This window comes from Bombus pascuorum, chromosome 13 (genome assembly GCF_905332965.1).
Source record: "Bombus pascuorum chromosome 13, iyBomPasc1.1, whole genome shotgun sequence".
Taxonomy (NCBI): domain Eukaryota; kingdom Metazoa; phylum Arthropoda; class Insecta; order Hymenoptera; family Apidae; genus Bombus; species Bombus pascuorum.
The window spans coordinates 9039523-9054189 of record NC_083500.1 but is presented as its reverse complement, the minus strand read 5'-3'; the positions used below and the strand labels follow the sequence as shown (position 1 = coordinate 9054189).

General features: G+C 40.8%; 1 protein-coding gene across 3 annotated transcripts in view; it reads right to left on the bottom strand.

Annotated features, from left to right (window-relative positions):
- Positions 1-14667, bottom strand: part of LOC132913716 (zinc finger protein rotund-like) — a 244776-nt gene that overhangs the window by 109653 nt on the left and 120456 nt on the right. For 2 of the 3 annotated variants that reach the window (XM_060972242.1, XM_060972240.1), the window contains exons 3-4: positions 3744-3812; positions 3609-3660 (exon numbers count right to left, since the gene is read on the bottom strand). In XM_060972242.1, coding sequence (XP_060828225.1) covers positions 3609-3660; positions 3744-3812 — 121 coding nt within the window. The remainder of the gene's footprint in view (positions 1-3608; positions 3661-3743; positions 3813-14667) is intronic. The other variant, XM_060972241.1, reaches the window with a different exon arrangement.

Below are 14667 nucleotides of genomic sequence, written 5' to 3'. Positions count from 1 at the left end.
CAATACAAATTTCGAGTGGAAAGGCAACAATATTGCGAGTTAAGTAATAACTCAATCTTTCGAGCCGTCATTATCATCGCCTCGCGTGTCTCGAAACCGAAATCCAGTCAACAGTTTTCGTTGTGCGACTCGAAAATCAGCCCCGAGGGTTGGCGTAAACGTTCCCCTGGACTATTCCTTAATGCACGGATCGCATGACGTTGAAATTTCGGACAAACCAGACCCAAGAATCGTTCGACGATGGCCCAAATTCACCAGCAGACATTCCTTTCTCTTGAGAATTTTCGGGCCACTCCAAGTGAATCAATTACGACGGTGACGAAACTGCTGATTCTTAACAAATGTCTCTAATTACGCGTTATTCATTCAGCTAACGAATTAATATATAAAAACAATTTAATTTTTTATTCTAAGAATAACAAATAAAATTTTATTTTTCTATTATTCTAACAAATAAAAGTATACCAATAGTGTCGAGATAAAAGTAACCAAAAAATTAACAGCTGATTAACACTGTGAATTTTTATATAATTACGAGATATTCGAAAATGCAAAAATCCACGAAATCCACGTAACATACAAAGTATATAAAATGTATATAGTATTCGTGCTAGTGTTTAGCAGGTGAGACGAATTTCTGCCTAAATTTGTTTCAACCGTGGTCACAAAAATTTGAATTCGCATAAATATCCTCGGCGTACTAATTCTCTACCGCTCGGTCATTAAATAAAGGACATAAGCTAAAAGCGAGGACAGACGTGTAAAAAATAGCTGGTAGAAAAAAGTAGCCGTTGTTTTGCTCAGTTTCTTTCCACTTATCAAGTGAATCGGTACACGAGGCACCGTCAGAACAGGCCAATATAGTGGGGAAAACGTGCGTCTCGTAAATGGCCGATCTACACGACACGTCGCGCGTGCCATTGGCAGTGAAAAACATTTATGGAAACGTGCTTCACCTTTTACGAGTGAAGCCACCGATTACTTAATCCCTTCGGGGAGAGCACCGGGAAAAAATGACGGCCTGTGAATGGCCTAGGTCATTGCCGGCGTTCCCTCCCGCTTCGTTAAACGCCGATCGATGATTTCAACTCTTTCGATACCAGAAAAAAACCTGTGTCATTTTCTCTCGTTTACATCTTCCCCAATTCTAACGAGTCTTGCTCGACACTAATCATCGTCGAGATTTTGCAAATGGAACTTTCTAAATCGAAAGGCTGAATTTCCTTTCTAACTCTATACTTGTATCGTTTTATTTTCTTCTGATTTTTTTTATTGATTTTGAAGTTTCAATTCTTTTTTTTTTTTTTTAGAATCGACGATACGGAGATCGAGTTCCGATCAATATCGGGCGATCGAGTTTCGGATAATTTGAGAACAGAGATGTTAGTTACAAGGATGTTTGAAAAATTGAAAGGGGATTTTAATTTTTCACCGGTTTTCAGATTTCGATATTTTCTAAGATTCATGCTAGGAAGAATGAAATTTGATTAGGAGATTTCGGGAATGCAAATGAGGATTAAAGACGCCTTACGAATGCAAAAGTCGACCTAAATTTTTAATTCGTTCGAAAGCTGTGATTTTTTTAGACTGAGAATATAAAGTAATTCTGGTTAAACTGTTCTGAAAGCTGGAGACTTGACTAATTGAAAGAATCGTTTCAATTTCCATTCCTTCGGAATAACAGAACCTAACATGATTTCCTAGATGAACGTCTTGTAAAATTACTTTTCATAATTGTAAGAAACATTCATCATTGATACAGAGAAATAATTTTTAAAGTGTCAACGAACTTCCAAACATGCGTACCAAAGCTAATTAAAGATCCAAGATCAAATCTCCACGTTTAAGAAAAATAATTCAAAGTATGAAAAGCGGAGGACAACGAAAACAAAAGAATTACCATAGAAACATCCACCTCGTTTTCCAAATTCTCCCAATTCTCTATTCCGCAACAAAAGCATCGCGAAACACTTATACAAACTCGTAATACCAATTCTCCTGCGCCGACCTACAAAAAGAATGTGTGGAGGACCGAGCGCGAGACAGAGGTCAGGGAAACTGCAACGCGGAAGAAGGAAGCCGAGAAAGAGGACCACATAGAGGACCAAAGCGAGGACCAACGGAGAAACAAGAGATCCTGGTCCGGTAACAGGTGAAAAAAAAGAAGAAAGAGGGAAAAGGTAAAAGAGAAAGAAAAGGACAGGACGGGGACACGGTGGAATGATAAATTCGCGTTCACGCGTGTTTTTTGCCTGGCCCGAAGCGGTCCCGCTCCTGCTTCGATCCTAATCGACGATCTTACGTCACGGATGCAAAGTTACAACCGGTTTCAGACAGCGAACCAACCTTACGAACTATGTTTACACGTAACGTACGTCAGCTTCGGTCCTGTCTCTCCTTCCTCCTCTTTTTTCTTTCTCTTTTCTTCGGACAAGCAAAGGTCTTATGGTCGGTGTTGGATTATTTAAGGAGAAACCTCTGCTTAATAAGATGAAATCATCTGGCGTGTCTGACATTGTATATTAAGCGAAGAATAAATAGTAGTTTGAGTGATTTGGTACTGCTAGATTGTTTGGTGGTCTTCTTTGGCCTTCTTGGCTTCGGACTGGCTTATTTACTCGTTTTGAAATCACAGTTGCTATAGAATTATAGAAATTATAGAAGCTATTTTACTTGGTACAGTCTACAACGACGAAGATTGACAGAAAGTAAATTCATTTCGTACTCGGTAGTTTCTAACGACGAAGATCGTGGAATTGAGAAATCGACGAAAGAAGTCCTTTTAGAAGTTCATAAAGAACGTCTGTCTTGTAGCGGTCTATCTGATTAACATTGAATAGTTAATTAGATCTAAGAAATACTGAAACATCAAAATCTAATCTTCGAAAAAAGAAAAAAAAACAGGACTTTTTTCAGTTATACAAATCTAAAGATATAATTTTTAAAGATAGTCATCACTCTAAACAGCACATACGATCTTCGACAACTAGGTACAATCGATTTTCCAACTTTAATAACTGCACAGAATCCTAACAGCAAAATCACGATGACGAATCAACGAATAAATCGGGAATTTCGGTAGCACGAGCAATTTCCAAATTTTCAACCCTTCGATATCCTGGAATTGGCGATTCACCGTGAAAACCGCGTGGGTCCAGTCAACACGTTCTGTGCTGGCACCCTGGAACCGGAACGAGACAAAATTCGTCGAAAAGGAACAAAACGGGAGAAACGAAAGAAAAAAGAATGAAACCGGAACGTGAAAGAAAAAAAGAAAAAAGAAACGGGAATACGTTCCATCCTCCGTGTCGTCGTTCACCTCTGTTATTTCAATATCCGTGAATGGCCGCACTATCGAATATTGAGTGCCAATATTTGCGCGCTCCTCGGTCCACGTTTATTCTATGTCCAAAATATTTTTTCCTCTAAGGTAGAAAAAGAAAGAGAGAGAGGGAAACGTTGACGATAAGAGAGCAAGGGGAGAAGGGAGGAAGAGAGAAAGAGAGGGAAAAACGAGAAACACGCATAATTAAACCGGTGCCGCTAGGCATACGTTCACGGCCGATTAAGAGATCCAATTAAAGAAAGAAGGCAAAAGGACGACTCACCTTTCTGCAGTTGGCCATGGTCCGCGTTCATTTTCGCCTGCAACAGAAAGTGCTGCGCTTCACTAAGTAGAATTAGCACGGGGACCGTGAAAATTTCGGCCGTTCTGCTAAAATATGTGCAAGCGGTTGGCTCACCTCGTAACCTTGTTTCGCGCCCCGTCCGCCACCCCAATAGTCGCTCTCCTTGTCGTGCGGATTGCATTGCTGCGACAGAAAAAATAAATATATGTTAGTTTATATAGAGCATAAAGCACCGAATATAGGGCACAATGTCTTTCTTTTTCTATGTTTGAATTTATTCTTCTTGACTTAGATACAGCCGGAGGAAAAGATAGCTGAACGCATAGTGGAAGTAGATACCATTGAAGTTTTCTTACATAGTTTGTATGTATATATGTATTTGTAAATGCGAATATTAATTCCAATTACGTGTGTACTATTAGGTTGGCAACTAAGTGATTGCGGATTTTGTCGTTAGGTGGTAATGGCAAAATCCGCAATCACTTAGTTGCCAACCCAATAATTATAAAGACACGTAAAGACAAGTGAAGCTGAAATATCTAACGCTAATACGTTTAAATGAGTGTTTTATTTGTCGACCTACTTTTGATGTTCAATTCTTAATACCACGCGTAGGACAGTGCTCTTCTTTTTTTATATTTGAAGTTATTCTTCTATTTATATTCTTCTTTATTTCGTATCTCTTTTGTTTATTAAACGTGTTCATTTCTCGATTTACTTTTAATGGCAAACTTTTAGTGTAATGTATGCTCTCTTCCCTATGTTTAAATTGATACTTCTGTTTCGTATCGTCTACTATGCTGCGTCCAGTATCTTGCGAGCTTAAACATCGCGTTGTATTTTAAGAGGTAGACGCGTCGTACGATTTTGGTCTTTACAGCTACACATTCGAATCGCTTGGCGGCCGAGACTCCTATAAGCGAACTAGAGTTGTAAAAACAAACCTTGGCAGTTATTGCACAATATATAAAAATGATTCGCTCATGACGACACCAAGTTTGTCACGATTACAATTTTGTGTCTGAAAACAGCTTCTTTCCATCATTGGTATATTCGCTGTAGTTTCGTTCTAGAATCAAATAATGTAACTTGTTTCTTATTTTCTTCATTTCTCTGCTGGATTCCAGATGCTATATCAATCACGATAAATTGCAAAACAGTATGAAATACTACAAGGAATCCTGATTTCCTATTTGATCATGAAGCTACACCGATTACGTTACATTTATAACACAATATCAAATCCCACGACGAATCCTAATTTCTCTAGGCAATTGCGAAACTATGCTACCGTATGAGCCTGTTTTTGCACGCTGAATGCGTATCACGCAGAAAGAGAATCGTGTGAAAAGGGTCAGGAAAAAATTGGTGTGGAACAAGGTATAAAACTTGTATTAAACTGACGCAAGTTATACAGCAGGCAATTTAAAATACAGAAACGCATTCGCTAAAAACATTTTGTTTAATAAACACGTATAACACACGTGCTTAAGAAAGCACGATTTTCAAGTATCCTCGTAGGATACTAATTATTACCGTGCGTTTTGTAACTAAATCAAACGTGTAAATGCGAATAAAACGTGTTAAAAGAGCTGCGCGTTTCAAGGAACCGTGTAAGAAGAATATCGCGTTGGAAGAGTCACCAGGTGCAATTACATTAAGTAACAGAAAATAAGTCGACGAGAAGATCATGATTCATCGTCTTTCATCGATGAACGACGTAACATCGTCGAATAGCAATCACCGAAAACCGCGTAAAGAGTATCAATAATTGATAAATGGAGTATCGTAACGAAGGACGGGGGTTGGTGAGCTGGTGGAAGCGAGGTGGAGTGTGGAAAGTAGTCGACGTAGCGAACTGGTGGAGGCGTGGGCAGCGAGGATCGAGGATGGCAAAGAGGACGGCGAGGGGTAAAAAGCACCGTCTAGACACAACATAGACGAGGGTGGCTGGCTTAGCCTGTGACCTTGGGCATCACTCGGCCTTCTACAGAGACAAACAATCCAACCCCCTGAACCATCTCTTTCGCTCATAAATTGTTAGGCGAAAACGCGTACTTCAGCCATAGGGGATGGAAAAGTTGTAATATAAAGGGGGTGTTTAAATCACGCGACGAAAGAATTCATTTGAGGGAAATTGAGCGAGATTTGATAAAATGAACCGAGCAACTGATATCTTTCACTGTATGTTAATTTAATTAATATAAAAAAGAATCTTGAGCGATTTAATTAATATTTTATAAAATACACACGAGTAACCGGTTATTAATACAACACAGCTACCAGTGTATAAAATCAGAATAAAAAATCCTACACAATAGCGAAACGTTCGACGATGAAACAAACGGAATTTTACAAGTAACTTCGATCGATTATAAATTATCTGATTATCTTGTTAGAGGTCTGTGATTTATAACACGTATCTTGCCAATTTATCAGTAGTATTAATCCACGAATTATTGTCCGAGAAGTTTCGTATTTTTTAAAATCGTAGGATACGATGCAACGAGAAACAACGAGAAGGGAATTATTAAGCCGTTTCTTCAAAATTCCTTTCCACAATCGAGTTTATTAAAAAACAGAATGCAATAATCGAAATTCTCCGAGAAGATGCTTAATAAACTGAATCTAATCAAATTGACCGCTAAAAACATTTTATCCGCATTGGAAAATAAAATTTACAAACGAAAAACTCCACTCGAGTCTTCCCCAAATCCAGCCAACCCGAAAATGAAATTTTACTCTCGTTAAACGCAAAACTATAAATCCAACGTCATGAAAGGGAAGCTTCTTAATCTTTCGAATTTGTACACAGTAAATCATCAGCCGTCGCACTAATTGCCTACAGGAGAAAATTTTTCCCTCGATTGACGGCTCCCATAACACGAAGCTGTGTCCAGGCTGGAAACCGTGGGCGGTTTAAAAAGCCAACGAAATACACGTACGACAGGGGGACACCGGGGATGCCAGGAACATTAAGGGATGACCTCGTTTCCCTTCTCACGACCTCCTGAACCACAAACGACCGCGTACCACCCTCCGACAGGCCTCCGCAACTCGCAGGACCTTGCGTGTGGTCACGTATCCATCTCGAAGGACTCGGAATGCTCGAAGTAAAGGGTGGCCTATTCCGGACGAGGGATCGCGTTACACGAACGATAAAGTAAACGCGACCATTCGAATTCCTCTGTTCTTTCTACGTTATTCCTTGGCGAAATTGCTCGCAGTAGACTTTCTGATATATAGCTGACGTGTCTGAAATATTTGGCGAGCGATTTCACGTTGATAACGAAGCTTTTAATTCCTTCGAGAACGATCGTGTAATTTTTGTACCATTGCCATTTCACGACTGTGATAAGACGGTAGAAAAGTAGTAAATAAATTATATTTGTATATTATCGTAAATACGGGTATTTTCGTAGATAATTTTATTCAATTTAATCCCTCTGAGAATGGCGGTGTATTTCCATTTTATAATTGTTGCAAGGTGATAAAAAAATAATAATAGATAAATTAAGTGTACGTACTGTAAATACAGAGCTATTTCTAAGATAATTTTATTAAATATTGCAATTTTTGTAACACTATTCGCGTTGCTCCATGTTCTCTAACGTGGCCATTTTTTGCGATGACCAATGGTCATTTTTTGAAAACCAGTTAATAGCAAGAGAAAAATCTTATTTAATTTATTATATATTTAATTTAGACTCTATACAGAGGAGAAAGGAAGTTTGGCAAATATCGCAACAAATATTATAGATTAACGATTGGAAATGGTATATGGAAGGACGAAACGAGAACTTGATCGTAAAACAATCGCGCAATAATACTGAAAAGCCATCAACCTTGTCGTAAGTCGATGTCGAAGGTGATTCGTCGATCGACCTAGTTCGGTAAGTACGAATCGATAGCGAGCCACTCGGTGCGACTGAATTTTACGCCCCCATAAATCCGAGGGTGTAGGACCGACCTAGAAACCGAGCTAAGGGACACCATAAGGCGTCGAAAGGGCAATGCTTTCGTCGGTCGCTCCACAGGTGGCTCGTGAAACGATCCGATTCTTGTGAGAAAGTCCAAGAACGTGAAGGGATATGCATTTTCCGTGCGAGGATGGTCAGCGCGACCCTAACGCCGTCGAAAGCTCACCCTCTCGCGAACGACCGGATAAAATCCCTTCCAGATATTGCGATCCTGTCCACCGACACTTTTATTGAAACAAAATTTCGATGTTTCTCCCATTCTATTTGCCTGTTGATCCGCGCATTTACGAAATTCCTTATTTCATTGAAATTTCTCCATTTATTTTTATCGATGTCGATGAGTGAATTTGAACGTTTGGAGACATAATTAATCGTGTATCGTATTTCGTAATTATTTCTACTGCAACGAAACGTAGGATATACGGCGGAAAGATTTCGTTTCTACGTTTTGGTGTTATGTTATAAAAATTGCCCGGACGAAAGATGTTTGAGAATGTAAAGTACTTTTTATGGAACTTTGCCAATTGCAAATTATTGTATTCCAAAGGATCTGAATTTTCCAGTTTCGTGTTCAGAAAATGTGAATGCTTTTAGAAAATAAGATCTAAGTAGGCGAAGTGCATACAAAGTATCGATTAATTTTAGAAATTTAAAAGTGCCATTGTGAGTTACCATCTTTTAAAATTATTCTAAGCTCCTCCAGATTCTGAACATTTAACGAAACTAGTTCATTTCCATATCCTCGTGTTCTAAAAATACTCAACTCCTTCCTAAAGAAATAGGCGTAGTAAATTGTTCATTATCAAGCAATTAATCAAGTTGAAAATTGTACAATCTTCGTAATTCCAGGTAGCCATATTTTAAAGTTAGTCTCATTAGAAGCACACACGCAACACCTGTCGAAAAGATTCTACTTCTGTTCTAAAAACTTTCACCGCCCTAAGTAAAACCATCCGAAGGTGGAAAGATTCTTCACACGACAGAAAAAAATCATGAGTGTTTTGAAGCACAGGCCGGAAATGGGTACTATCCGTTTCTATTTTAAAATCGTGAACGAGAGGAGACAGAAAGTTGGAGGAGCGTGCTGAGGGCGAAGGAAATCGTTGTTGAGCAGGAACAGACCGATTCATCCCTTAAATCCATCCATCCGCTGGCAGATGGAATCGAGATCGGTCACGTGACGGTTCAAATTGGATCTGGTAATGAGAAGAATAATTGAAGAGCCTGGAAGTCGAGCGACCGAGTAATGTCGCCCTTTGACATTTGTCTGACATTTCCTACAAGGGTTGCCGACCTATATCCCTTTAAGTCGAACCGACCTTACATTATATTTACACGAGAAACAGCGGAAAGGAACTTTGGTTAGTTGCATTCTATTATATGTCAAGACTATCAACCAAAACGAGGTTTATATACAGCAGAGGACGAAACGAGGTTTAAATATACGTAGTACAGAAAAACTTGGTATTTTGCAAATTGCAAAACAGATTGTACTTGACAAGAACAGTGTAGAGATATAATGTACACTGCAGAGTAGGAAAGTGTCAACAACATGGTGAAAAAGGTGTAATATAAATGTTAGTATTATGTGCATATACTAAAAATAAATTACCTACTTAGCTTCCAATTTTCTTTTCTTCGTTACTGTATATAAATATTCATTGTTCTTTTCTAAACTTAGATTGAAAGATTCTACTGATAATTAAAGAGCACAGGAATATAAGAGGGTTAAATAACTTAATCTAATACCAGTCACGGATCTTGAAACGTGTCATCTGGCGAACAGTCGCTTAAATTTCTTAATAATTCAATAAGAGAATCAGCCTTATTGGTATGACGAGCACGTTCAAATTTAAAAGTAAAGTTTCAACAAAGAGGGCGAGGGGTACGAGCGAAAAATAGACTGCAACGGATGTAATATGTATACCGGTACACGGCCCTCCTTATAACGCTGGAAGCTCTGACATTCGGTAAACCAAGAAGCTTTCCACCTCCTCTAAAGCTCCTACTGTGCAGCTTTATTAAAAACCGAAGTCAGAGACCCAGTAAAATTTCTCCACTCGAGGCCTCTCCATTCCGTCACTGAAGCACGAAGCGAGTTCGTTGATCGAAATATCCACGATCACCCTCCAGCTACTCCCGCATCCCCTTTTCCAAGCCACGTTTTTCGTGGACACGAAACACAGGCCCTTCAAAAATTCAACTCGATAATTTCCATCGAGCCGGAAACACGACGGCATGGGACGAAGAGGGTGGGGATGAGGGAGGTTGCGTCGTCCGATGCAACCCTTACGTCCAGGCGAAAAAAAGGAAGAAGAGAGAGGGCGAGAGGATAGAGACACGAGGGAGGATGGAAAAGGCGAAAAGGAGGGAAAAAATGGAAATACATGCTCGACGATCCCCGGATTGGTAATCCAACCTACCCACGAGCAGCTCGAAGGGAAGATAAAGAAGGGAAAAAAAATACATTTTAGCTCGCATCCAGGCGCTGCAGCCACTCTCTCCTCTCGCTTCGAAACCCCCTTGGCTATCCTCTCTCTCTCTTTCTCTATTCCGTACGTCGGTGTAGGTGGTCGGGCCGATAGTCGAGAGAGCGTCCCGATAGCAAAAGGACGCCGACGCCCGGCATCGGAGGGTGGCCGGGGAAAAAAAGATCACAAGGACGGGGGTAAAAAGGAAGAAGGGGTTCGTTCGTTCGTTCGTTCGACGGATGAAGAGAGAACGCGACGGGGACGAAGATAGAGAGCGAAGAGTAGATCGAAGGAGAGCAAGAAACCGGGCTGGATGAAAAAGAAAGGGAGAAGAGACAGAGGAAGAGGGCGCTCCGTGCCGCCTGAGCGGCGGGGGTTGAAGAGGGGGCAGGCGAAACCGGCCGGGGGAGGGAAAAAGGTGGAAAAAAAATAGCGGAGCCGAGGAAACGGGAGGAAAAAATCGGCCAGCCTCCAGGAAGGAGGAGCGCGGCTGGGGAACCAGGGGCGGAAAGATAGAAACGGAGGGGGTGGAAGGATCGGGTAAGGCTGCCAGGAAAGAACAAAGAAGAGAGGTGCGATAGGAATAATAGCCGATAGAGAACGATGAATTTTCTCGACTAGGGGTGAATTGAAAAATTGTCACTGTAAATGTTTCCTTTTAAAGATGACGCTTGCAACTTCAATTATTTTCTCGATACAATTATAATCGAATTATCCGCCGTGATTGAATCTTCTGTAACCTCCATTGACATCCGAGTTAACATTATAACTTCTGATTTGCTATTCTAAATTTTATAAAAGTGACGAACCACTATTCTCTGGAAAGAAATTTCTCCAATATCTGAGATTGATAAACAAACGGTAGAAAATAACTGGAAAACCTTGGCCAGTGAATTTGCACGCAACGTCCGAATAACAGTTAATCGAACGAACGAAACCTCATCTCCTTGAAACTAACAAGACACCTCTACCACTAAAACCCCCCACCCCAAAAAATTCTAGCTCTCGAAAGGACAAGAAGAAGAGTGGCACGTTCCCCGGTGTCCGGCGCGAGATAGACGTCGGAGGGGGCGACAGCCAGAGGGGTTGGAAGGGCCGCGGGGCAGAGGGGTTCGGTGGAAGAGGCGCAAAAAGACGAAAGGGAAGACACAGTGCTCGAAGGGGTTGCGGAGAGGGCGGGGGTGGGAGGGTGGAAGAAAAAGGGGAAGGCGAACACGGTGAGAGAAAGAGATAGGAGCGCGGTACGAAAAGTGGGTGGTCGGGTGAGAGAAAGGGATAAAAAAAGGAGAAGAAGAGGGGTGGGCAGAGGAGGCTAAGGGGCGAAGGAGAGAAAGAGAGGAGAAAACGAGGGGCCCACACGGTGCACATGCGTGACCGTCCGTCCGCGTACGAGGCGGCGTGTATTGATCAACCAAAGAGCGCCACGACGCCGGGCGTCCTTTCTGCGAGCCTTGCTTTTTTCGGCACGACGGCCAAGGGTGGAGGAGCTGCTAGATGTTGGCGGACGAAGGGGGCGAGTTCACCGTTCCGTGGCGAGGAACGCCGAGCGACGAAGGGAGGCCGCGTCGCGACCTAGCCCAACAGGACGCCCGTGACGTCACCCTCTCTCTTTTCTTTATCTGTCGTTATTTGCCACCCTAAATCCTCCCAACCCCTTGGCTTCGCGCGGTCCTTCCTTTCGACCGTGGTCCTCCAGACCTGACAACTGCCTCGTTAAACAGGAATTTTCGTGACAGTCGATGCGAAGCTAGTTCCATCGGGGATGCTTTCTTCGAGATAGAAAGTTCCAGCGGATGACCGTGTTAGTCACGATGTTCGGGACAGTAGGTGTTCCTTTCTGGTCTTAGGAGTCTGGCGATTTTGTTACTCAGTTTAGGTTGTGCAATTGTAGTTTCTAATGGCCTGGTTGTGGAAGCACATTCGGAGGAATCGCTCGACGCTTCTTTCGTAGCTACTCCGGCTTTCGCGTAGATGCTATATATTTATAAAGTTGGAGGAATGGGAATATTTATAGCACTTAGATAAAGCACTTTTTATTAAGTCACGGGCAAGTTCTTTGTGTCTCAGACCTACATAGCGAGCTTAAATTATTCTAGTACATTTTTGTATCATGCTAAAATAGTATGTAAGCTATTTTATTTACCGATTACAGCAATTACACGCTATATCATTGCTTGGTCGTCGAAGGATCGATAAAGAAGTACGATAAATACGAGTGAATACGTCAAAGAAGCTTCTGACGAGGAAAGAGAATGAAAATCTGATAGAAATTGGTAGGAAGAATTGTTAAACCAATCAACCGATCAGGAATTAGATCAGAACTTCAGCTGACTAGAAAAGTAGCTGTATCAAAGATTCATTTTTGGAAATAAGGATAATTACTTAAAATGAAATCGTTCCAGCCATAAATCATGTTTGTCGTGATTGTAATACAAAGTAAGCATCGCGATGAATGTAAGTTAGGGAAATTTTCATGCGGAGCATACCTAACGCGATTCTCGTCGGTGGTGAAAGTTAAAGCTTCACTTTCATCGTGAGCAAATTCTCCGCGGAACACGGTAACTAAGTGAACGGTAATTGTTTAACGAAATTATAACAAGCATCGTTGTGGAAACGAGTTTAAAATTCCGGGGGAGAGAAAAGAGCGGCAGGGCGAAATATTTTCCATGCTAAACACCGGAAATTACGTTCCATCGAGAATGAGCTTTTCCCTTTAATTTTTCCTCCCCTGCCCCCTTTTCTTTGTATCCTTTATCCTGCTCTATTTTCCGTTTCCTCCATTTTATTTTTAGTATTTCTGTCGTAAGAAGGAAGAAGGGGAAGAAAAGTGGGCCGTGAAAATGCGAGAAAAGTGGGAAACTTTCCAAGTTCCTTCGCGGATATAATTTCGTTAAGAACTCTTCTCGGAGACTATGATTGCTCGTTTTTAAACCTCTTTTTCTTTCAATTTTCTCTCCTTTCATTAATTCATTCTCGTTGTTGTTACAATGTTTCCTTCGTTAACGTCAACTGAGTGTAAAATCCCGCGTTTTATCCCAGTGACGAGATTAAACGAAATGCTGTTCCTTCCAAGATAATCAATTCCTTCTTCATTTAGTGTACAAACCTCACTCAGCCAAAGAATACCGGAGAACAATGATGTATTTTACTTAGCAAACCGTGAATTTTTCCCTAATCCCAACCTAACCCTTTCAGTGTTACAGATGTACTCGTCCAGATCAAATACGATACAAACACATTCTATGTACGTATTTGAGATTATTATTTCTTCAAGACGTTAAATCGCAGCATCTTCCTATCTATCGCTTTTGGAAAGGAAATGACGTTTAGCGATGATGTTTATAAAGTACATCCGTGACGGTATATTTACCGATTCATTCGCGTAATCTCAACATTTCTATCGACAAATAAATAATTCTCATGCTGCGTAAAACAATTTCAATGTCGATATACATCAAATATATACACGACAAAAAAGTTCTCATTTCACAAGATGAGCCTACGTCTTCAGAAACTATTCACTGCAGAAGGGGTTCAAAACATTTCTAACTGTAATTATGAAAAGATTCTACGATGTTCTAAGAATATATCTCTCATGTACTCCACAGAGTAGCGGGAAAATCCTTCGAGTTAAGAAATTAGCGTCTTCTATGTTTCTCAAGCTACCCCTCAGATTAACCCTTGCATTTTGTTTTTGATTTTTCTATCGCCCACGACACAGCTCAGAGTTCATCGATCCGAACCGATGACTCGAATCCCCAAAGTAGGCTAGGCCGTTCGATACTTGTCAATCTTTCATAGTTAACGTCACCTTTCCACAGCCAAGCCTAACCCGTGAGTACCAACACCGTTCAATTTCCTTCGATACTCCCTTACGTTTGTTCTTTTTTACGTGAATTTCTTCGATGGCCAATGGCCACATTTAAGCAAAGCGTGTTTCTCCATGAGAAAGATTAAGGATCACCGGTTGATCTTACGCACGACCCCTTTTAAACACCTCTGGCGACAGCCAAGCTGCGCTGAATTTTTTACGTCACCGCTTAGACGATGTTTAAGTATTATTACAGCACGTTTAAAACGTGTTCTGTGGCCAACTTGAATCTGTTGGTATTTTATGATATGAATTTACGAGTCCTTGGTGAAATTGTAGGAAATCATTGGTAGACAACGAAGCTTTAATTTATGGCAGAGGAACCTTGAAATACTTTTTTAGCTCTTCTGTAATGCCTACGACATTTTACGTACCACTTTTACGACGCGATCATCCGATACTGATGAAATTGTACGAGATCGTTGCTAGCAAACAAAACTCTAATTTACGAAAGAGGAATCTTGAAATACTTTTAACATACTTTGTACGTACAAAAACTAATAAATGTATTCCTAGATTTACAAATGATTCTGCTCTGCTTTTTTCATTTTTGATAAGCGAAAGCAAGTACAACTTTAGTAGCAATTTTCGTATTATCGAATTCTACGTGTCTCGAAACGAAATCACCGAGAACAACGACAACTGATGTTCCATATGAATTCGATAATCTAATCGGGCAATCTCGACCTTAACAAACGCTCCGAATATTTCAAATC